The 24,435-nt window shown below is 38.5% G+C and overlaps 1 protein-coding gene across 1 annotated transcript in view; it reads left to right on the top strand.

The window, feature by feature from the left end:
• COL5A2 (collagen type V alpha 2 chain) overlaps window positions 1–24,435 on the top strand; it is a 112,794-nt gene that overhangs the window by 35,514 nt on the left and 52,845 nt on the right. The window contains exon 2 of the mRNA XM_075027974.1: window positions 22,863–23,087. Coding sequence (XP_074884075.1) covers window positions 22,863–23,087 — 225 coding nt within the window. The remainder of the gene's footprint in view (window positions 1–22,862; window positions 23,088–24,435) is intronic.

The following is a 24,435-nucleotide window of genomic DNA, read 5'->3' as shown; positions in this document are numbered from 1 at the left end:
ATGACTTTTAAAAAGCAGTTGGAAGAAAACTCCCTAACAGATAATAGACCTTGAGCAATGCAGTTGTTAGGTGCAAGTGTGTGTCTCATTCAGCTGCTTCAGGTTTCAAAGCCATTCAGCAATGGAAAGGAGTGCTATAGGGTCAAGTCTCCAGTTCCCTGAAGTGGGATTGTCACTGTCCCCTGGGGGCTGACCTGAGTCCTAGGGATGAAATGACAGAATCTGTAGCCTGGCTGTGATTAGCAGCTAGTGCCAAAAGAGAGTAAATAGCAGCAGGATGTATTTCTACTCGCCCTATGAGAGATAACACTTAAAAGGCAGTGCTGCTAGTAAACTGTAAATAGAAGAGGCTGGAAGATAAATTTCTGCAGCACCGTTTTGCTTTTTGCTATGCTTCTAAGAGCTTTGAAGTTCTCCTGGCAAGTGGTGATTTGGTTTGTTGTTGTTAGATATCTCAGCATGTATTCATTATGCTTTCCAACAGACATGATGATTGCAAATAAATGGAAATAAACAATTTAAAAATAAGTGATGTGCTGTAGTCAGTGGAAATTAGAGGAATATGTGTAAATTTTAAGCACTTGCCACCTGTTGCAGTGCAAAAAAGCTGATAGATGCTGCTACATTTCTCACCCCAACTCATGCATTACTTCTGAGGGAGCAGTCCTCTGACATAGAAGTTGCTTATGTCTCAGGGTAAGTGTTTTTCAAAGTGAAATTTCAAGCTCCTTCATCCAAAAAAAGCTAAGTGTCACTTGCTATAGTCAACTTCTTAAATTTTACTCTAAATATTTTGGTAATGGGGGGAGAGGTTTACTAGATATATTAATTACACTTAGTGAGCAGGTAACTGAAGCAATCTAAACCTATAGGCAGAGCAAGGAAAATGGTGTAAAAATGGTGTTAGCAGTTTGGTTTCTTAGCCATCAGCTCCTGGCAATATGCTGTTACAAGGAATTCTCTTTTCTTTAAAGAGAAGATCCAAGACTGAGCAGTAGTAAGGGTCCACAGAGGCATATTTTCATGTATGTTGCTATGAACAGGTGATATAGAAACAGAAAATGGATTGTGTGCTAATATTCTGGGTGCAAAGCTTAGATCAATAGTTTTCTTAGGTAGAGAGCTTTGATATTTGTCAAAACACAATTCCTCCTCTGGGTGTTTTGAAGTGTTCATCATGGGAAGCTGCAGTATGAGTGGGTGGATCTGGCAGTGAGCTACCACTTGCTGCCTAGGAAAATGAGCTCCTATGATATAAAAATAGATATAAAATGTGGCACAGAAGCTCTTTTGTCTCTTGAGATTGGCAGGCTTTCTGGGAGGATAGAAATCCATGTGAAAGTGCTGATTGGAGGTATTGATCCAAGGTTTACTAGTCATTCAGTGAAGGAAAATGAAACAATAGCTGTACAGTGGCCTTTGAACCGGTGGGGATTTGGGAGCCAAAAAATACATCTGCAGTAACTGAATAGAAGTCTAATCATGCTGTAAATTGAGCTAATCTTACCTTAAACAGACACAGTTATGCTATTTTAAACAAAGCTTAGTTACTTCTCAGAAATACTTTGTTAGAGGACTCAGTTTTAAAGCTTTTAGAACAGATGTTCATGAAGCGTGAGAGAATCATTGAAGAATAATTAAGCCAGACTTTAGGGTTTGGTTTGGAAATGGACTTGTGTTATTTCGGCATGGGCGGCAGTAAAGCAATTTAGAGGACAATACATGGCTTTGTTTTGTATTGGAAAAGTCATTAGTTATCTGTGTCTCATTCTTGTCAATCTTCTTTTGGACTGCTCTCTGAGATCTGAAGTTTCCGATGGGTCTTAGTAACCACAGGGTAATGTTTTGTTTTCTGGATTTTCTGAAAATAGCTATCTGTGTGCCTCTGTGTTTCATAGTTTCATTAATTCAGGCTTTTGAGATGAAGATATCTTGCAAAGCATACGGTGACAGATAGTCTAATAAATGTAACTTTTCTTGAAAATGACCTGTTTGCATCTAAGGAAGCTCTTACATACCAAAGTGGCAATAAGCATCTGTAGCAGGGAAGAAGAAAAAAAAAGTAATCAGTTTAATTTAGTCATTAAAGACTAGTTAATTCATGAAGCTTAGTGAGCTGACTCTTCTTCAAACTGCTCCATTGGTGCAGGCATCCAGGCAGTTCCCAGAGCTACTGCTGGCTTCAGCAACTCCTGGTGGCTTGCTGTAGTGTGGGGCTCAGCATCCTGCTGGCTCTGCGCTGTTCTCGCCTTGTTGTAGGATCCATGCTTGAACTGCCCCCAGGCTCAAGAGCTCACCCTGCGAGCATAGTGCGGGTGTGTTTGAAGATGTCCATGGAGAAACTCCATCTGTGTGGGCAGGCAGAACCTTCTTCTACAGTCCTTAAAATACCTCCTCTGCTGCTCTCCGTTGACTCATCAGGAGATGAGAATTTATCGTTTAGGACTGCTTTGCTACCCACTGTGAATTAGGTTCAAGTTAGGTATCCCGTGCTGTCCTGTGTGCTAAGAAATTAATAGAAATCACAAGTTAGGAGAACACGTAGGAGCATCATTGGTGGCTTTTTCAACATCCTGTAACATCCCCAAACCTTACCTGGATTTCAAATCTTGCAGGATGTCTTCTCACAGTCTATTGTGATTTAGTGCAGTTTTGCTTCCCTCTGTTATTATCTGAGGTGGAATCTCTGGTACCGAGTTAAAATAATTTCCCCCTTTGTGGAGACTGTAAAGTTCCCATGTGTTGAAAGGGGCGTTATAACATAGATGTGTTAAGGCTGAATCTCATGCTATTTGGATGACTGCTTAATATCAAAGACTGTGCTATATATATTGAGTTCAGCATGAAGCAGAGGTTTCAGAAGGCAAACATGGAATAAACCTTGCTTGGTTCTATATATGGTAATAAATACATAGAGCATACATAGTGAATGCAAAAAATTGGGATTCCTTGTGCATTTACCCCTTTTAAACCTAAGTGGTTGGTCTGTCTTGAAGAGGGAATTTCACCACTGTGAAGAAAGGCAGTATGATGTTCATCTGCAAGCCATGGATTTCACCCCAGAACTTTTCTCCAGTATTTAAAGACCAAATCTTCCAGAGTATCTAAGTGAACTACTTATTCCATAGCACCATTACAGGTCCCTATAAAATGACTTAGCTTGGAATAAAGAAATAATTCATGTTGCCCAAATGTAAATATGTATATATATAAAATATAATAATTTCTGTAGCACCTTGTTAAGTTTGTGAAAGATTATTCACTGGATTCTTGTATTTGGAGGTGAAAGTGACCATCTATTCTCTGGCCCTCTGTATATCACACTTCATTCATTCTCACCAATTTACCCTTGAGCCCAGTTTTCTGTGTTTGACCAAACTAAGTTTTATTGATTATATCATTATTAAAAAACTTAGTGTACCTCATTCTTCTACTTTCTCAAGAATTGTTAAGATACCTTTTAGGTTTTTGTTGGTTCCTCCTCTGTCTAATTGGAAAATGCAGTCTCTCAGACACAGGTGAGTTTCCTGTGGATATTTGGTTCTTGTCTGTGCTGCTTGATAATGTCAATGGGGTCAGGTCAGGTATGTCTTGTGGGGTCTAATGTCTTGTCTGTTTGCATGTGGTTGGAACTCTTGGAACCTCAGCATTTGCTTAGTATTTATAAAGATGTATATTGAAATGTATCATCTCCATTATCTACTGTTCCATTCCTACTATGACATAATCTTTATTATTCTTTCGTGCCTCAATAAGAGCATTAAAGCTGAACAGTGATTTCTGTTACTTCGAATTTGAAAATTGTTATATTATATCAATATTCATATGTACAAGAAATCTTGTCCTAGTGTTGTCTGGGTTTGGGTTTTTTTCTGAAGGCTGACTACAGCGTGGTTATTGCATAATATTGGCCAGGGATCTAGTGCTGACCCCATTTTGACTTAACAGGTTGCAATGTCTCTTACAGAGGATGAGGGGATTCCAGTTAATTTCAGTGAAATTTAGTGGATGTCCTTCAGTGATATTTAGCTGGGTCTGGTAAAAGGGCTGTATCTGTAATGGTGGTCAGACTGGTGTTTTTTTTTAGTTTTTTTGTGTGTGTGTGTGTGTGGTTTTTTTCTTCTTTTTTTTTCTTTTGCTTTCATGTACACAGATCAGCTGTTACAAATAACTTTCTTTGTCTGTGTAAGAGTCCCGGAACTGCTGCTAAACCAAGTGCAATGAAGTACAAATGTGCAGGTCTTGCACAAGAGGTCTATCTCCAGTGATCTACCTCTGCTCCTACCTTCTATCATTTTTTGTAACTTGTTGCTTCCATCTATTTGCATATAATGAAGATAACTTCTAACAGGGCAAGCAAGTCCTCAGGCAGATTTGTAGAAGAGTTCCATGTCTAAAGTAAATTACATTAAATTGTAGATGCAATACACAAAAGTATGTGCTTAAGTTTAATAAGCAAACCAACTAAGAAATTATAGAGGATTGAAATTATTTTTGTGACAAGTTAATATGTTGAGAATCTAATCAGTATGCTTAGTTTTAATTACATTTTTAATATTGTTTCTTTAAAAATGAGCCTACTAACATAATAATTAAGAAAAGATTAGGTTAACACCATTAACTGAAATATCGTTGAATTAGATCTTGAAATGTAATTACAAAATGCTGTATAGTCATTGTGGAGAAGATAGTCTCTATGGATGTTTCTAATAGTGTACAGAGCTGATATATACCAAATCAAAGCTTTTAACCCTTGTGGTAGATTGTACAGTAGAATCAATAAATGCTAGTGTCTAAGAATGATTTTTACAGTGTAATAATTTCAGTTTGATCATTTGCAACCATCTCCATGAAATAATATCTTTTTTTTATATTTAGAGATTGTGTATTTTCCTGATGAACAAATAAAAACTAATGAATATTTCTGGGTTTTGTATTCAAAATTGAAGAATATTAAGATTTTTAACTAGTTTCATTGGCCAGTTACTCAGCAGCTACACAAGATTATTTTTTTGGAATTTACTTTATTTATTATTACTTCTTTATTCATGCCATAACTGTATCTCACTCAGCAGTCACCTTCCTGATTTGTTGGAAAGATTCTATAAAGTACAACAAGCAATCTCTGAGCTATGTGCTTTTGTAAATTGTTATATTTGAATTACAGACTTTATTGAGTGTAAACTACACTGCTCTGCTTAATATCAAGAGTGTAAGGGGCCCTGAAATGACAAGGCCATTTATATTCTTCAAGTGTGGATATCGAAGAAATGCTTCAAAGTGAAGTTTCCTTCTGAACACAATTTATTTATAACTTTCTGTTTGTTAAAATGGTGTAGCCAAATGTGGAACAGTGTTATGTGTGTCAGCCTTGAAACTATGTAACTTATATTGCTCTTCTAATACATTGAAAGGATAGTTTGCATCCCCAAACCTTGTTGATACAAGTCTATTGAATCACTGTCTACCAAAATACTACTAGATAATTTAAAAAAATGAATGTATACTTTGTAGTGCCCAAGGAACTGTCCCTGTTTTGGCATAATATATTTTTAGCATTAAGTCAGACTTATTGCTGATGTTGAAGAAAGGCACATTTTACCTCATATATTTGTTCCTGGTAAAAGAAAATCAAATCAGAATAACTGCAAAGTATACTCCATAGCAAATTACTGGATTTCTAAATTGGTGAATATTGTCTTAAAATCAAATCATAGCAATTTCTGTGTAATATAGCAATTTATCAGCTGTGCACAGTGGGGTGCATCTCATCTTGGAGGTAAACTTCTCCCCATTTGTCCTACAGTGTATCAACAGGGAAGATCCACCCTGTGCCCCAAAGTAAATACAAATTTATACCAGTTTCTTGTGTTTGCACTTACTAGTACTGAATTGTACAGAAGGCTACACCCCTGCAAAATGCCAGAGAGCTCAATACTCAGCTCAGTTACTTATTCACTCAAAACCAAAGCAACAGTCTTCGAATTTCTAAAAGTTGCCTCTTTGGGGGATTTCCCAGACATCTAACTGATCTAATTATATATATATATATATATATAAATAAAGATAATATTTATATATCTAATAATATAATATTTCTAGATATATAAAGCTATTGCCTAGCCTTAGGTGGGTGTAACCTTTGTTGTGCTTTGTACATTCTCATGTTTTATATATGAAAGTAACTGCAGTAGCTCACAGAATCTGATACAAATTTAATCTGTCATGTTGGCAGTGTTTAATTTATTATTAGTTTTCAGTGCCTTCCACAACAGTAAAAAAAACCCCACCCCACCAACCACAAAAAACATCCCCTCAAAAAGTCCCCTGTCAAGCAGTGAGCAAATTCCTTGTCAAGAAAGGACTTGTGGTCGAAATATGAGGAAATTTGAATACCCCCAAATTTCTAGCACAGGAATAACAGAGAGCTAGTAAATGTGAAGTGAATTTGAAAATTGTAAGTGTACAAAGAAGAGCCCAGTCCAAATTCAATGCGGTTAAAAATTTCTTTTGTGATTGTTGAATCAGAGGGGTCTAATCTATGATGTTAAATTCTGGATTGGATCCAGAACTGAGTGGAAAGAGAAGCAGTTATATCTACTTTTAACATAGGTCTTAAAAAACCCATTCATTTTCAATAGATACAGTTAGTGTACATGCATTAAATTATCATAATCATCAGTTCTAGACTGAATTCTCCCTCCAAGTCTCTTTGCTCAAATTCTGTTATGTAGCGAGGAGCACACGTTGAACCCTAACTTCTATATTTAGTACAGTATTCAGGGTTAAATACTTTTGGGAAAGAAAAAGCTCAATGAACATTCTCTGAAATGTATCTGAATGTTGTTTTTTAATTTGGGTTTTGTTTCAGCAGTAACGAAGTGTGACAGCTCATCCATTATACAAAGATTTTAATATTTTTTTTAGGATTTAGCCTTTTACATACATCACAAATAACTATTTTATCTGTGTTATTTTCAGTTTCTAACAGGTCTTATCCTTGGTTTACAACTGTTCATAAAAATACATATTGTATATGCATATTTGTACATATATGACACAGTATTTGTACATATATGACACGGATAACGTTCTTTATGATTCTGCATCAGTGAGGTCACTGCAGTTGTGCCATAAACGTCCACAAAAGCAGATTGAGATACAACCTTGCATAGTGACTTGTTTCTGGTAGGAATCAGTGACCTGCTGGGATACTACCACTTTTTCTGTCAGTCTGGCCCCACAAACATCTCCCTTCTCTCTTTTCCACTGTTAGCTCAAGAATGACTTTTCCCCCAATTTTTCCAGGTTACTCCTGGGATTGTATCTTGTTAGTTGATTTAGAAATGTTGCCTGCGATCTTGAAAACCACTGGAAACAGGGAGGCCTTTTGTGGTGATGCTGACGCAACTTTATCTGTAGCACAGCAGTGTAAACCATCTGTTTCCAGTAAGGTGGTTATTATCTTTTCTTGTCAAACTTCTCACTACGAAAATATTTGGCAGTCGTCTTCAATGTCTGTAACATACAGGAGTGCAGTTACTGACATAAGAATGAGCTCTATGAAAGATGGTTTTCCCTTTTGATACCATGCAGTTAATATATCAATTTATGCATATTTCATTGCCAGAGGCAAAAAGCTATATTTGTTTTTATATTCTCCCAGTTCATCAGTTTTGGTCGTTCATCAGGGTGACCACACTTAGACACGCATCTGCAGCTCTTAAAATTGCTACTCATCCACTTGTTTAAAAACCGGTACAGCAGATGACTCTGCTGAAGAGCTATTGTAAATGGTGGGAGATTCTGCCGGTGTTCATGCTGATGCATTAACTTCAGTGCACCTGTACCCATTTATACAAACTAAGGGTGAGGTTCCGCATATTTAGTCTGTGAAAATTTGCCTGTTTTTCTCTTTTGCTCATTTAGTGCAGTTCTGTCTGTTGTCTTTCGCATGTCTAATAGCCAGATTCATGACAACAGGTAGATGTTAGGAGACCATAAGCCTTGGAGGGTTTTGCTTTAAACTTTCAATAAGGCCCTAGTGAATAAAAGCAGAGAAGAATTATTTCATAGTGTGTTGCCAATTCAGTACTGAAGGCCTGCTGAAGGTATGAAAAAGGTCTTGTGGGTGGTCTAGGAGTATAAAATAGATTTGTTTTATTACATGCATCTAGTACACTTTGCAACATTACTGAAAGTCTGAACTCTCATGTGAGTTTTTGAAGAGAGCCAGGCAGCAAAGCACTCTACCAAGGACATGTGCATTGGTGTGTTAGCAGTTCACTTTTAGAGCACTGTTTTCTTTAAGGCAGAGGTTACATTACATCTGAAGCCAGTTAGGAAGCTGCTCTTGAGTGCTGGCTGTTCATAAAGTATTTGGAAGGGCTGGGCGCAGCACACATGCACGACAGTTCTGCCTGGCATGAGATACAGAGCTTGGTCTCACATATCTTGCCTCTGTGTATTGTGCAGCTCAGTCCTGTGGCTCATGCACTGTAGGTCCACTATTGGACACTCATCTCTGAGGGTGCTCTCTCAGTCTTAGAAAAGCACTAGTGTGCATCTTTAACGTCCAAAGTAATCACTCCTTATTTCCTGTATTTCCTTATTTTATTTTAGAAAATTATATCACATTAAAAAGACATTAAAGAATTTGGTTCTAGGTATAAGCCTACTAATCTGGCAGGATTAATGATATTTTAAAAATAATATAGTCGTGACATATTCGACCTTATTTGCATGAAAGATTGTTGGGTGTAGCTACATTAGCACAGAGCACTGGCGGAGAAGGAGTTAGTGAGGAAGGACACTGGTAATATTAGATTTCTTCACTAGTGTGAAGAAATTTAACAATAGGACACTGTTCTGGAAATTGTCACAAACGTCTGGTGTACTTTGTTGATAGATGCCAGCTATTTCTAATCCTCTGGGAACTTTCTTAGAACAGAATGGTAGCTATCTATGTAAAAACCAGATGCTGATCAAGGGACTGAAAGTCAAAACCTTTAGCTGGCATAAACTGGAGAAGTTACAGTTCACTGACAGCTACTGATTTTTCAGAGCTGTGACTCTTTGAAACAGCTGAGAACGCAACACTGTATTTCCAGCCTTTTTCTTCAAATGTAAGAAATGTGACTACCTCTGGCAATGCTCTTGATAATTGTAATTATCTGTGTGATTAACTGAATTTCAGTAGGCGGGTAGAACAAAACACGTTAATTTGCATATAGATGTTCCAGTCTTAACCCAGAAATGGAATTAGTGACTTGGGCAATAAAGCCACCTCTTAACAGACTTGAACATAAGCATCTTGGATGCTTTGAAGAACCAAGATAATGATCTCACTCCTGTCCTCTTGATCATAACAAGCATTGGACTTTACTGTTGTTACCAAGAGCATGTTCCAACATACCTAGTACTTTGCTGAACTGGATTCCTATTTCTAAACTGATGGTAAAAAAAAAAAAAAAAAAAAAAAGGCAAATGGTTGTCTGTTCTGAAATCGTTGAGTGGTAATGATTTTTTTTTAATTTTTTTTTTGTACTAGGATGAGGTATTGTGGATTCTTGCTATGGAGTTACTGATGCATACAAAATTTTATTGAGCAGTTCTTGAATGGGAAATTATAATGTTAAGGTATCTTATTGATGTAACACTCAAAGATATGTAAGGAGAAGTAAAGGAAAGATATGGGGGTTTTTTTGTAGGGAAAGACAACAGTTTCAGAGGAGGAATTTTGGGTTTGGAAGAAGATGAAGTGGAAGGGTTTTGTGGTTCAGAAAATGAAATTATGTAGGAACATAAGAAGGTAGGAAAGGAAGGTGCTCTCTGAGGAAAAGTAAGACCTTGAAAAGCTCAGGTGAGCTTGTGGTAAGCTGGAGTTTATCTGAACCAAGCAAAACATTCTTTGAGCTTCTCAAAAGGAGTCACTTGAAAAATATCGAAGAGAGCTGGCGAATGGACTTGTATCATGTTTGTATGCCAAGCTGCTTCTTCAATCACAGAATATTGTTTAAATGCAAAACCTGTGATAATTCCCTGTTCAAGTAGAACCCACAGGGCTCTAAAGAGGACCTTTAAGTATTTTATGAAAAGTCTGAGTATTTACACCAGCAATGGTGCATAGTCACACTAGAGTGCCCACATACCCTGAATTGTTTCCTAAAAGTTATCTGGAGTCTAAGATCTTAAGTTGCATCCATTAAGCATGGATGCTTCTCTCAACCCCATGCAGATTTCCATTCTTTTGCAGAAGGGAAAATAAACAGCATTTCTGTATGTTATGCATTTACGTGCAGCTGATAGCATCTCCTAACTCTGCTGGGAGAGTAAACTGCTGCAAAAAGATGTTAGTATTTGTAGAGCTTTGCTTTGGAAAAAAAATGTTCTTCTAGCTTGGATGCTGCTTTCTTGGGCTTTTAAAGGCTCATATCAAAGAAACAATAGTAGGATAAGATTAAAAAGATCTGAAAAAATGATAAAGTAGTTTTGAAAGGAGGAACTAAGGGAAATAGAAAGTAGATTGAGTTCAAAGCAAACAGTAGCTGGAGGTGATGACGGCTGGTTTGTTTTAAACTGTGCATCCCTACTTGAATTTTTATTAATTCAAAACCTTTTTAGTATGGACTATTTGCCTGACAAAAGTTCATAATGCTTCATCCCTGAAGTATGGAAGGATATCCAACAAATAAGAGCAGGAGAGCCTGCAGGAAAGCCTTTCATTTCCTCTGTCCCAGAAACCATAATCCTGCAGGAGAGCAAAGTAATGGATGGTATGTATCTTTTTAAATAACATTTATCAACGTTATGCATCTAAATGACAGGGTGGATAGAATTTCTTCTTTGCTGACTTTTTTTTATATTCAATGTCTTTTTTTATGCTCATTTTTAATATGTATGGACCAAGAAGTGGGACAATACCAAAGCCAAGTTAAAAATGAAATTGAAATAAAAATATTTAACTTTATTCAAATTCGGAATACAGCAACAGAGTCTCCAGATGGGCAAAGTTACCTCTAATTCTTGTTTCACACTGGATTTTTCTTACAACACCTTATTAACATTAACAAGGTTACCATTTCCCACTGTTGCATAAAGGCAAAATAAGAAACTGGGTTTTGTTTAAACTTCCTTCTTAAATTTAATGAAGTTATGCAATGGTCTGAAAATGGAGTAAGGAAATTCTTCCCCTGACCTAGCTCTACTCTTCTTCTAGTAGGAATTAAGGGAAGTATGTTGGTCTGCAAATGTAAGAGTCTACTTGAAGATGTCATGGAAGTTGCAGTGTACAACCACCAGCCTATGCTAGAGAGGAAGCTGCTTATGAATATCTGGGTTTTCCCTAGCCAGTCTGGATGGATTGAGGCAACCTTGAAGAGGTCTTATGACTTTGTAGTGGTGAAAAAGATAGAATCGGGTCAGGTCAATGAAAGCATTTTTCTCAGCTTGACTTGGATGTTTTTTACAAGGTTTTTTGGTATAAAGTTCTCTCTAGCAAACCCCAATGTTTTCTTGAGTGCAATAGGTAATTTCAAACATCCTGAAAATGAAAGGAAAGGTTTTCAAGTGGATGTATCTAATAAAAGCACCTTCTTTGGTATTTTAGTAATTCAACGCTTTCCAACAACAACAACAACAAAATTGTAGAAAAATCCCTGACCACTGCTAATTGTCTTGCTTTTATATTCAGTCTCAAGGATTGTCTCATCCCTAACCTTTATTGAAATGAGATGAACTCTACTCACTTGTTCTTACCGATGTTGTTACTTTTACGCACTGAAAGGAGACTGCTTATTGCTCCTTTATCTGTAAGTAATAAGTTTAACTTGCGTAGAAGTTAAACTTTCTCTTGGGCATGAGACACACCTAAATCACTGTCTGTTCCTCATGCACATGTGTGTGATTGACTTTAGATTATACTTAAAACTAGGATGGTCCTTTATAACTTTCATCCCTGATGCTGTGCAGAAAGTAGCTAGGATGCCCTGAGGGCTGCCAAAGCCTATTCTATGTCATCTTGAAACCAGAAGTTGCTGACTGAGATGTCTGAAGTGTGGTAAAGGTAATGGTAGCAGAAAAGAAACAGAGGCTTTCTTCCTGGAATTTTTGCAGACTTTCTTGCTTACTGTTCTTTAATTTCTCAGAGGCCCAGAGTTTCAGCAAATGAATAGCTTTGCTGTACAAACACCATATTATGAGTATAGCTTTCCAGCAATACCTTCCTACTCCACCCAAACGCTGGGTATTTTTCGCTTCAGTTTAAAATGCTGAGCCTGTTGGAATGCAAGGATTTTTAATTATGGAATTGAATTTTCTTACTAATTACAAATCTTTAGTTGAAAAAGAGGGTCATATTAGCCAGCAAGGATGCATTTAGGGGATAACATGAGTCCACTTTGCAAACCACAATGTAGAAAAGCTTTGAGGAAAAGGCAATGTATAATGATAGGTTTCTGTTGAACTTTGATGTGTATAGCTTCAAAGAATGAGATGTTTAGGCAGCAGCAAGTGTGTTTCTCTTAGATGCAATAAGAAAAGATACCTATATACATTTTGTCTGACTTCAAAGGAACTAAATCCTACAAAACAAGGAAGGCAAACCATTTCTTTTGCAATGCATGGTTATTTCATCAGTTAGACTTTGAGTATTACAGTATATGTGAAATTAGAACAGTGGAACTTTTAAGAGTTTGGATAGACGGGTGCAGAGAAGATCGGATCAGACTGCAGTTAGGGGCTACCTATTTAATGAATTTTCCCTTTGCCATTGAATTGTTTAAATCCGATGGCCTTCTACAATGAGATAATTGGCTCAGTGCACAAAAGAAGAGTAGTGGATGCTGTTTCCCTTTAGTTTAGCAAGGCTTTTGATGCCATCTTCCATAGCATCCATAGGCAAATTGGGGAAGTATTCTGTCCCGTATTCAGTATGGGACTGAATGGGTGGACAACAAGGTGAATGAAAACCCAGTGGGGCTATCAAGTTCAAAGAGTAATTCTTGGCAGTTCAAAGTCCAGCTGGTGGCTAGATAATGATAGAATCATTTAGGTTGGAAAAGACCTTTGAGATCATCGAGTCCAACCGTCAACCATGCCCACTAAACCATGTCCTGAAGTGCCTTGTCGATGCACTTTTTGAATACCTCCAGGCATGGTGACTCAACCACTTCCCTGGGCAACCTGTTCCGATGCCTGACAACCCTCTCAGTAAAGAAATTTTTCCTAATATCCAATCTAAACTCCCCTGCCGCAACTTGAGGCCATTTCCTTGTCCTATCTCCAGCCACCTGACAGAAGAGACCAGCACCCACCTCACTACAACCCCCTTTCAGGTAGTTGTAGAGAGCAATAAGGTCTCCCCTCAGACTCCTCTTCTCCAGACTGAACAACCCCAGCTGCTCCTCATCAAACTTGTGCTCCAGGCCCCTCACCAACTTGGTTGCCCTCCTCTGAACATGCTCCAGCACCTCCATGTCTTTCCTGTAGCGAGGGGCCCAAAACTGCACATGGTACTCAGGGTGCGGCCTCACCAGTGCCGAGTACAGGGGAACAACCACCTCCCTGCTCCTGCTGGCCACACTATTTCTGATACAGGCCAGGATGCCATTGGCCTTCTTGGCCACCTGGGCACACTGCTGGCTCATATCCAGCCGGCTGTCAACCAGCACCCCCAGGTCCTTTTCTGCCGGGCAGCTTTCCAGCCACTCTTCCCCAAGCCTGTAGCGCTCCATGGGGTTGCTGTGACCGAAGTGCAGGACCCGGCACTTGGCCTTGTTGAACTTCATACGATTGGCCTCGGCCCATCGATCCAGCCTGTCCAGATCTCTCTGTAGAGCCTCCCTACCCTCAAGCAGATCGACCATCCCTCCCAACTTGGTGTTGTGTGCAAACTTGCTGAGGGTGCATTCAATCCCCTTCTCCAGATCAGTGATAAAGATACTAAAGAGAACTGGCCCCAAAACTGAGCCCTGGGGAATACTGCTTGTGACCCGCCGCCAACTGGATTTCACCCCATTCACCACTACCCTCTGAGCTTGTCCATCCAGCCAGTTTTTTACCCAGTGAAGAGTAATGGTGACATTCTTCAAGGATTCATGCTGGGACCATCAAGAAATGGTTATTTCAGAACCTGGCTGACACAGTGCAGCCTTACCCTGCATGGCTTGTTGGTTGGGCAATTGGTTTCTGGCTGGCTGGACAACCAAGATGGCTTCTTGTGAATTGCTGATAGATTTACTACAGGAATCCAAATGTACTGTGAGTGGAAACCATGTCTCGCTGGTATTGGCACAGGAAGCAGCTGAGAGAATGTTCTTCACAGCCAAAATGCATTATTTTTTACTGATGCACAGCAGTCCAAGACTGGATTTTGGAAAGACCAAAATCAAAACATTCATGGATTCCAGAACAGTGAGCCAAAGTAGGCACTAGAAGAATATTACATTTTCATTGTAATCTTGCTATTTTATACTTTGTTTTAAATACATCAGGCACAGTTCGTTATGTCCTGATAAGATTCATTTAAATTTGCAGTAGCAGCAGGTTGGGCAGAATTCCTGCTGTCAGGGCACGTTTGCTTCCCTATTCTGCCTCCACTGACTGAAATGCTCTTGCTGCACGTTCTCTTTGTCAGCTCCCCACCAAAAGAATCTGTTGTTTCTGTGGGACCAGACTGTCTTCATGCAAATGAAAGTGATTCCGCTTGAAAAAGTCATCTCGGAGTCAAGAATGTTCTCCAAAACTTTGCTTAGAAGAACAGATGATCTCTGTTGCCTCAAGCCTCTTTTGAAGTAATAAAACATAATAATTGGCCGTGGTGAGCACTCCTTTTAGCTTTTTTCTGCCCTGAGGAAGAAAACGGTGGTACAGGTGGCTATAGCTGAACTGATCTCACTGTAACTACTTTTCATGACAAAGTCCAAGCAGGGCATTTGTGGCTGTGTGGGCTCCAGCAGAGACCAGGCACCCTGCTACTGACTTCAGCTTTCGACTGATTTGCTCCAACTGCTGAAATCTGCAACAGTGTTTTCTCAGGCATGTCCTGAATGCCTCCCCATTACAATCTTTGCACAGCCTTACACATTTGGAAGTAATTTTATTTGCCACTGTATGCTTGAGGCTTGATTGCTGTCATCTGAGAGTATTTGTATGAGCACCACTGGCAGATCAAGCTCTTCAAACTTCCTCCTTCACCCTATTCTCCTGCAGGCACCAAACAATGTGTCCAGCCACCCTACTTGTAAACCAAAGTAAAAATAGAAAAACAAAGTAAAAACACGTTTACACCTAACCTTATTCATGGGGTAACTAGTGAGTTAGTTTAACGAAGTGCTTTCAAAGTTTGCAGATCCAACACTGTGGAGTAACCAACAGAAAAGGACCAGCCTGACCAACCTTTCAGCAAAGTGTTGCTGCTGCACAGTTCCCTGCCCCGTCCGTAGTATAAGATGGGGTGTTTAGAAGGGTTCAGTCTTGTTCAGTAGCTCAGGAACAGTGAGGTTAATATGCAGATACAGCATCATCAGATGCTCTTAGGGAATTGAACAGTATAATAAACATTGGATAGTGCTGTGGGACCAGCAACAGAAATTGTTTTTACTGGAAGGTATCCCAGTATATTCTGCCTTTGTATCCAGCATGTGTTGAATCTTGTAATAAAAACATTGCTCTTGATTTTTTTGTGTTGGAAATTAACTTTATCCATAAAAAGGCAAGCAAAACTCCTGTTAGCACTGATGGAGACATAAATACATGAACCTGTGAGTTGGGGTAATACGGACTACCAAGCCAAATGTAGGGTAGTATTGTTTCCATCCAGTTAAGGAAACAGGGGAGAAGCAGTTGTATACTTCAGATGTTAATTTAAAATTCATTCAGAGGAGTCTAACAACATCCTAAACACAGTTTTTCCTCTTCAGTTTTCCCTATTCAGCCAAATCTGGAATTACAGTGCGGAGTGGTAAACAGAATTATTAATTTTGGCACAATATTCTGGAAAAGGCAAAACCCAGTTGCCAGATCAGACTCAGAAAGCCCTTTACCTGGGAGATTACCTTTTCTCCTGAGTCAGGGTACAGTGTTTTGCTGTTGCTTTCTGCCTCTGGACTGTTGTTTAGAGTTTTGAGGTTGGATTTTCTTGGTTGATGAAACTCAAGAGGGTGAAGTCCCTCACCTTAGTGCCAGCCAGAAGCGACTGGCCAGCTGCAAAGTGTATGTCTTTAGTAAGGCTTTGGTTAACTGCTATAGCAATTAATTCTCTGCTTGGGAGTTGACTTGCACCTTGATACTTAGCAGTATTTATTCATACTTAACGTTATTTGTAGACTCTGCAGGAAAAAAAAGTTGAGTCTGTAATTTTCCAGTCCTAAAATACATATTTTAAAATTATCTACACCATTTAGGAGAACACCCTGGGACTTTTCTACTTCTGAAACAAGGCACACAAAGGGTTGCAGCTCCTTGTCTAGAGGATTGACCCCCTCAATCACTTTGAAAACTCATTTAGAATTAAGATGATTCAATGTCTTTTGACCTGTGGAATGCTTTTAAAAACATTTATTGTCAACTTTGCAAATTATGCTCTAGGATTTTTTTAAGCAGGAACTCTGCAGGATAGATTAAAAAAACTCATCTCTTTTCCTAAGAAACAGTTCTGATGAAACCTGGTTTCCTACAGGTTTGTGTTTTAAACCGTGTGCCTGTGTGCATTCCCAAAGGTATGATGAAAGGGATTTGTTATTACCCACTTGTTTGCAAGGGAGCCTTGGTGGGCACTAACTTGGAACTTCCTTCTCTTCCTAACTGTCTGTGTTCACAAAATTTGCAGGAGCACAATTATCATAGTGACCTGGTCTCCATCAAACTTGGCTGAAGTCAGCCACTGGAATCAAATGGGCTTGGGGACACAGGTGTCATAGTGCTGCCAGTAGGATCACGTAAGCCTAATTTCCTTAGGAAACCACAAGGGAAATGCAAAATGAAATGTTCATCTGGACTGTCAGCTGGCATAAAACAATGCAGAGCCACAGACTTTGAAAAAGTCATCTTATTTTACACCAATGAATGTCTGTGCTAGTTGTTACTTTAGACAGCCCTGTAATGAATAAAACCTCTGCATAATACTCTTGATGAATCTGTGTGTGTCATTCGTTGCTTATTCTCTTGGCTATGCAGGGAGACTTAAACTAAATTTGAAGTCACTGAGAGGACATTCATCTTCTGTAACCCTTAGTGAATTAACACTGTGTTATAGACCTTGTTAGTGGTCAGTGTTTCCAAAAGAATGCCAAGTTATTTGGACTTAAGTGCATTGTTGTACTGTAGCTGTTATCTAAAGTTCACTGAGATGCATGATGTATCCTGAATGGAAATGTCTGAATGTAAATTTGATTTCATTTTGACAATCAAATATTTCATATTAAGTGAATTGTGAATCAGTTCAGTCTTTTATTGGTAAGGGATTTCAGGTTCATCCTCACGTACGTAAGTGTAAAGTTCTTATGTAAACTGTGTGCATTAATCGATATTAACAAGAACTGTTTCTTTACAACAAATGCAAAATAGGTTTTGTATTTGTCAGCACTCCTGAAAAGTATCTGATTTTCAAAATAATTGGTGTTTACATTATAATTTTTATGGCACACTAATTTGGATAATACTTTATTTATTACCACCCCCCAAAAAGTTATCAAAAGATAAAAAAAAGGTGGTCTGATTCTTATTGGAGTAAATGAGAGGGTTTTTTCCACTGATTTAATGGGAAGTGGATCAAGCCCTACATTATTGTTGCAGCAGGCTGACAATCAAATATTATTAACGCCAATCCCTCTCTTGGCAGTCTGTACACATGAACAACAGTACATCTGCAAAATGGTTGTTAGCACGTATCATCTTTCACTTTGATTTACTTCTGCACCTCTGCTTTGTGAGTCAGCAGGATTAAATTTTGTAATTCACAACTTGAAACTCAGCTTTTCATATTCTAGAAATTTTATTAAACTTAAAAAACCAGTTTATCTATGTAGTCTTATATTTCCTTATGCTTTTCACAAACTAGCATCTGAATGACAAAGAGAGGATGAGAAGCTACCTGCACAAGCTGTTTTGTTTCCAACCCTTTTTCATTAAATAGACAAACTTCTTCTGTTCCAGTCTTTTTATGTTAAGCAATGTAAAAGCATTGGGGTTTGGTTACAGTATGCATCAAGAAGTCTGTCTTGACAGAAGAAAGCATAAAACTGGCAGACTCTGCTTTCAATACCGTTCATCATCTTTTCTGCCTTTGTTGGACTATGTTCTCTACTGCTGTAGGTCTATCAGTCTTTAGGTTCCTTTAATTATTGCACTGGTAGGACTAGTAAAAACGCAATGAAATGGAGCTGCTTCGCTGTCAAATCCTTTTCTTTCCCTTACCATTTAATCTATGAACCAAAGTTGGTAATGTCTGCAGAAAACCTATATATCTGAAAGTTTAACTTGGGCCATTTTTTTCCCAAGTAAGGCACTGAGGAATGTATTGCATTTTATTGTATACCTGCTATCTTCTCAGCTGAAGTAATGGTGTTTGACTGCTTCTTTATTAGGTTGTCTATAAGCGGAGATGGGGAACAGGAGAGTGTAGTTTGGGGCTTTAGGGATGTTTCTGCAAGGAAAAATGAGACCTTAGGATGGCAGCTTCAGCAAGTCTCCCTGTTTGTACATCTGGAGTAGTCTTTTCTCCCACTTTTTATGCTTTTCTTTTAAAATATTTTGCTCAAGATGCTGTGTTCCGCCCTTTTCTCTTTTTATGGTGTCATTTTCCTTCCTCCTTTCTTTCTTTTTGTTCTACCTGGTTCCATGCCCACGCCTTACTTTCCTTGTTCACATGCAAGGTGTGAACCAGAAGTCGATGAAAGCAATGAGTACAATAATGAGGAGTATCTTTAAACATCAAATCAAGCAGCAGTGAATTTCCAGGTGTTGCTTTCAAAATGATGTGTATCTGGTGATGCAAGATTGCCATGGTTTCATATGCTATCCTTTAAAACACTTGCCCTGTTGTTGGCTTGTTGAGGAGTGGAATTAACCTTGAGAGAAATTGTAAAGGAAAACAAGCTCAGCATAAAATGCCCAAAGCAGGGTGTGCCTTGCACGCCTTTACTGTGCATGAACTTCTTTGACACTTGCTCGTGATGACGGATGGGCTTTGACAGCCATCTAGTGGCTGGGATGGGGTTTCTCCCCCGGTAATTCGTACAAGTTCAGTGTTGTCACAAAACTGGGCCTGGATATGTCAGTGCATGATGTGATTTTTACTTCCAAACTGTTAATATGTAGTCTCCAAGTATGATGATTTAGTATATTAGCAATAACTGACTGAATTCGGATCAAATCGTTCTTTAAAGTAGAACTGATACTCCAACAGATCAATATGTAGCAGAAAAATAATTGCATTGTACTCACTGTGCTTTTCATTGACAATCCTCTTTCACGAAGGTCCTTTGTGCAAACTCGTGAATGTATGAGTCCTTAAATATATCATAGGGTATTTCTTCTACCTGCCTTTTATATTTGCAGACTGGTTTGAAACTCATTTTCACTGACTTCAATGGATTTGCAACCCTGTAGATTCTCTACTCAGGTCCAATACTTTTTGTTGGTGAGAAAGGAATCGGTTAATGGGCTAGCAGAACCGTTTGCCACATTAAGAATTTCCAAAGCTGCTTCTCAAGCCATTCAGCACCTTGTGTTACAACTGCAGAGGCAGAAAGAACATGCAACATAAAGAGTTTGTGACTTGGTCTCTGTAATTCAAAAAACTTGCAGATTTCCAGACCAGGGAGGAAACGGTAGAACAATTTCCTTTGCTGCCTTTCCTGGTCTGGGTGTAGATGGATAACATGCCTCCAGTTCAGGTCTGAGAGTAAAATGTCAAAATGTGCTTGTGAGATGAGTTGGCTTTGAAATAGCTGCTCTTTTCAGCTTACTCTCTCAGTGCAATTCAGTCACAGCAGAAAGGAAAACTAGAAGCTCCAAACGTAATCAGGTTATTTAAAATTAAAAATATGTTTTCTGGCAGTATTGTAGGGTGGGTTTTTGTGTTGGTGTTTTTTTTGCTTGTTTGTTTGTTTGTTTGTTTTTATATTATCAGCATATCTGCAATCTGATAGGAAAACAGACGACTTAGTACACTCCAGAAGCTGGTATGTGCTTTTCTCCCCTGTCTTCCTCTGCCTCTTTCTCAGCCACTGAGCATGACCCAGGCAGAAGCTAGTCACCATCTGGCTCAGCTCTGATTTGCCAAAGCAGTTGCTATGTGGTTTGTTTGAAGTTATGACAGAATGCTGACTTTGGGCTCAGTAACTTAGAAATTTCATTTATGCAAACTGCTGCTCTTCTGAACAGCACAACAAGTTCTGTGGGTGATACATTAACGAAGACATAGACCATATGCCAGACATATGGGTGGAAAAGGCTAAATATGTCAGACAGCGCATTATGTCATGCACACAAGGGAGAAGCGAGAAGAGTGGTTTCCAAAATACGATCTGCAGTTTGGAAAATGATTCTCACAGTGTCATAAATGGACTGCACAGCACACTTGTTTGAAGTCTTTACTTCACACTGAAAACATTTCCTCCTGAGCTTCTGCAGCACCCCTTAGAGTAATTTTGTCAGTCGGTGTGATAAACTGATTGAAGAGAGGAGCTGACCTGGTAAAAATTTGGATTTCAGTTTCTGTTAGAAAGCTGCAGAAGTTAGCGATGGCAGGCAACAGTTAATGACACATCTGCTCCATTTCTCCAAGCTTTGACATTGATGGAGTAACTGGACTTGAGTTGAGGCATGAAGCTGAAATTCCAAATCTGTTTGTATTTATTACTTCAAGATTTTTTGTTTACATCTGGTTTAAATTAGGACAGAAATGCATAGAAGAGTGAAGCTGTCCTGGTGCTTAGAGCTGTTAATTTTTAGGCAAATAACAGATTTTTTAAAAAAAATAATGGTTGTGATCTTTGACTAGTGGGATGTGTCCTATATATATATATGTACACATAGGTACATAAAATTGCCCTTATTCCCAGTCTTGTTTCAGTTAGAAATTAGGGCTGTTTGGGAATTTTCAGATAATGTTTTAACTGGATTGTCCAGTTGCAAAAAAATTTTTTGGATAGGAAGGTTTCTGTGGTCAGATGGAGCTCCACCCAGGTAAGATTAATCTTCTCCACAGCATCCCAGGGGTCGGGAGAATCACCTTGGATTGTGTGTGACAGCTTTGGTGTGTGTGACTCAGAGGGCGTCTTAGCACTGGGGTTCTTGGTTTGCAGGTTTGTGGCCCATTGTCTAGGGACAGTCTGGGGACAGTTCATTGCTTTTGCAGGTGCTTGTGTTCCTTTAAAGGACAAAATATTCATTGGGCCAAAGTGAAATTTTTTTTTTTTTTTTTTTTTTTTTTTGCTGATAGGGTGTTCTGAAAAATGTTGGATACCCGAAGAAAAGTTTCCACTTTACTTGATTTTTGAATTCTTTATCAGACATATTTTATGTTTAGGGGACATACTGAGATATACTCATCTCATGGTTAAAAAAAAATCCAGATATTTGGAGTATTTGCCTACAGAATAGGAAGAAAACAAAGGCATAGACTTAAGTATGGATAGAAGAGTGCCTGAAGAGATGGTTATGCCCCCTTAAATGCTGCCATCAGTCAAATGAGGAAATTTTTGAAATTTCTAAGTTATAAATTCAACCCAGAGAAGTTGTTCTGCCTTGGTGGTGGTAGATCTGTTGGAGAGGAGAGAGCAAAAACTATATGGAATGGCTTTCTAAATGATTAGTAAGAAATTAATTCTAAATTGGAATTCAAGGAAAAGAAAGAAAGAATAATATTAAGACAAGAAAGAAAGTAAACTTTCTGTAAATGGAATGGATTAGGGTAAAAATGACATGCAACTTCAATAAAATAGAATGACCTCCATACAATTATGTGAATATGTAGATAGATAGGATACATGCATATAGGCAGTCAATGCTATTCCTATATAAATGGCCACACAGGATAGTCTTTCATATATAGTTAAAATATTTAAGAGGTATTTTGTATATAGTTAATATATATCTATAGCAATAATTTATGAGTGTGCTGGGGTAATCCCGTAGAGCCATGACCAGCTGGATTATGAACACTGAGCAAAAGAAGTAGTTTGAGGAGCCTCTCTTCACTCAGCTGGAGAAACTGCTGCAAGTACCCTTGCAATGGAGACTGCTATTGCCACTGGACAGTGACTGACTGTCCCGTTTGGAAAATTTGATTCTCCATGTTGGTATTACCTTACACCAAGACCCCAATAAATGAGTTTTTTTTCTTTTCAACAACCACTGCCATGTTGTTCAAAACTGTCATAAGTCTGGCTGTGTAAGTTGCCTGCATCAGGGAGCAGGTAGTGTATGCCACTTCGTACAGAAGTCTCGCAGGTTCTTCTCCCCAGTCGGACGTCTCTAACACCCTGTGCACAAGAGTTACAAAGAGCAGGCATGTGGCAGGAGTTCCTCAATGCAGAGTTAGTACCCCACTGAGCAGAATGACATCCAGAGACTTGTGAGGCAATGTTCATTTGATACTGTGGCAAGTTTGTGCACTCTGCGATGACTCTATTTTACTTCTTTCTGATCAAGAAATAAGGTGGTAAAATAAGACAGACATTTAAGATGACTGATATTTAAAAGTCCTTAATATCAACATCAGCTATGCCGATGGAATGTTTTCTTTATGTACGTGATGCTGCTTCTCATCTCTAGATGTGCTCTTCCCTTGTCCAGACCTACTCCTCCTTTGATTTCACGGTTGGAAAATGTGTTGTATATTCTCTCTCCTATCCCAGGAGAAGATGTTGAAGAAATAGCCTGCACTCAAAATGGCCAGATGTACCTGAACAGGGATATTTGGAAGCCCTCACCGTGCCAAATTTGTGTCTGTGACAATGGAGCTATTCTTTGCGATGAAATCCAGTGTCAAGATGTGCTGGAGTGTGAGAACCCCCAGGTGCCCCCCGGAGAGTGCTGTCCTGTGTGTCCCCATACAACACGCGATTTTGACACCACCATTGGTAAGATTGCTTTCCAGGTTCCTTTTTTTGAAAGGAGAGACAGCCCAAAGAACTAGGAACCTCATGATATTGAAATTTCTAATAGTATTTCCATGGTGAAAGTTTAAACCTGAAAATAGTAGATACCTGCCAGTTATCTTCCATCTTGGGTTGCACCTGAGCTGGCTCTGGAAACAGTTTTCTTCTAACTATGAATCTGATATAAGCCCAAATGGCATTATAACTAAAAGGTTGATCTGAATTCCATCTTGATATTTCAAGGAGGTTGAATTCTAGCTTCTTTTTGTGGTTCATCTGGAACTGAAAGATGAATATATTAAGATAAATATATATAATAAACATATTAAGATAAATATATATTTATATAGTAAATATATATAATAAAATAAGTACATGCTTTAATAAAATGCTCAATTTGAGGCCCCTCCAATGAATGAATAAAAGTAAACATTACATGTAAACAGTATAAAGTATTTCCCCAAAGTGGAAACATGGACGTGTGATCCTTTTGTGAGACATAGGAATATAAATTAGCATGAAGCGTTATTAACTCCCTGTTTGCATACTTTCTGTTACATATCTTAAAGATTATGTCTTTTCCAGTCCATTTCTTCTTCCTGGAGAGACTTGGATGAAGCAATCCCCCCACAATTTTCCTAAAAGAAAATCTCTTAACTTGCAATTAATGCTCATTAATAACTGTGTATTGTATTGAATTATTTGAATTACATTCTATATATAATAATTAAAGAAATTTCTTCATGAGATATAATCGCTGTCGATTAGCTTATATAGAACAAAGTAGTGATAAAGACCATGTAGTAGATACTTCTGTAATTGAGCAATGGAGCAAGATGTGGCAAGCATTAATAAATAGATGGTGCATCCTGCTGTGTTTTCAGAGGCATTAGGCCAACGCCAACAAGGTACACCCAGCAAATATAAAAGCGGTATGGATACATTCCAGAGTTCCTTACTGTTATTCAAGGTATTAAAATGTTCCTCTGGAGGATTTTTGTGGGTGTGAGTGTGGCTGTACAGCTCTGAATGCAAGCATGTGATATTGTAGGTGTTTTTCAAATGAGAAAAGGTCAAAAATCCCTCAGTCAGCTCTGTCTTTTGAAAAATGCTGTGTAATTTGTTGTGGATCCATTAACATTGCTTGTATTGAAGTCAGCAATAAAGCTTCCTTTAACTTCGCTGTCAATCACTAGGCCAGCTTCTGACAATTCCCCACAAGTTATTCTGCTTTCCTAAAGTGCTTTTTCTTTTTGTATGCGATGATGGCTGAGAATCAGGGGACATCATTGCAAACCCTTCCAATTCCTTACACCTGAACAAGGCCATA

This window comes from Buteo buteo, chromosome 5 (genome assembly GCF_964188355.1).
Source record: "Buteo buteo chromosome 5, bButBut1.hap1.1, whole genome shotgun sequence".
NCBI classification, from domain to species: Eukaryota; Metazoa; Chordata; class Aves; order Accipitriformes; family Accipitridae; genus Buteo; species Buteo buteo.
Note: the sequence above shows the minus strand (reverse complement) of the source record. Positions and strands in the feature narration are given on the sequence as shown.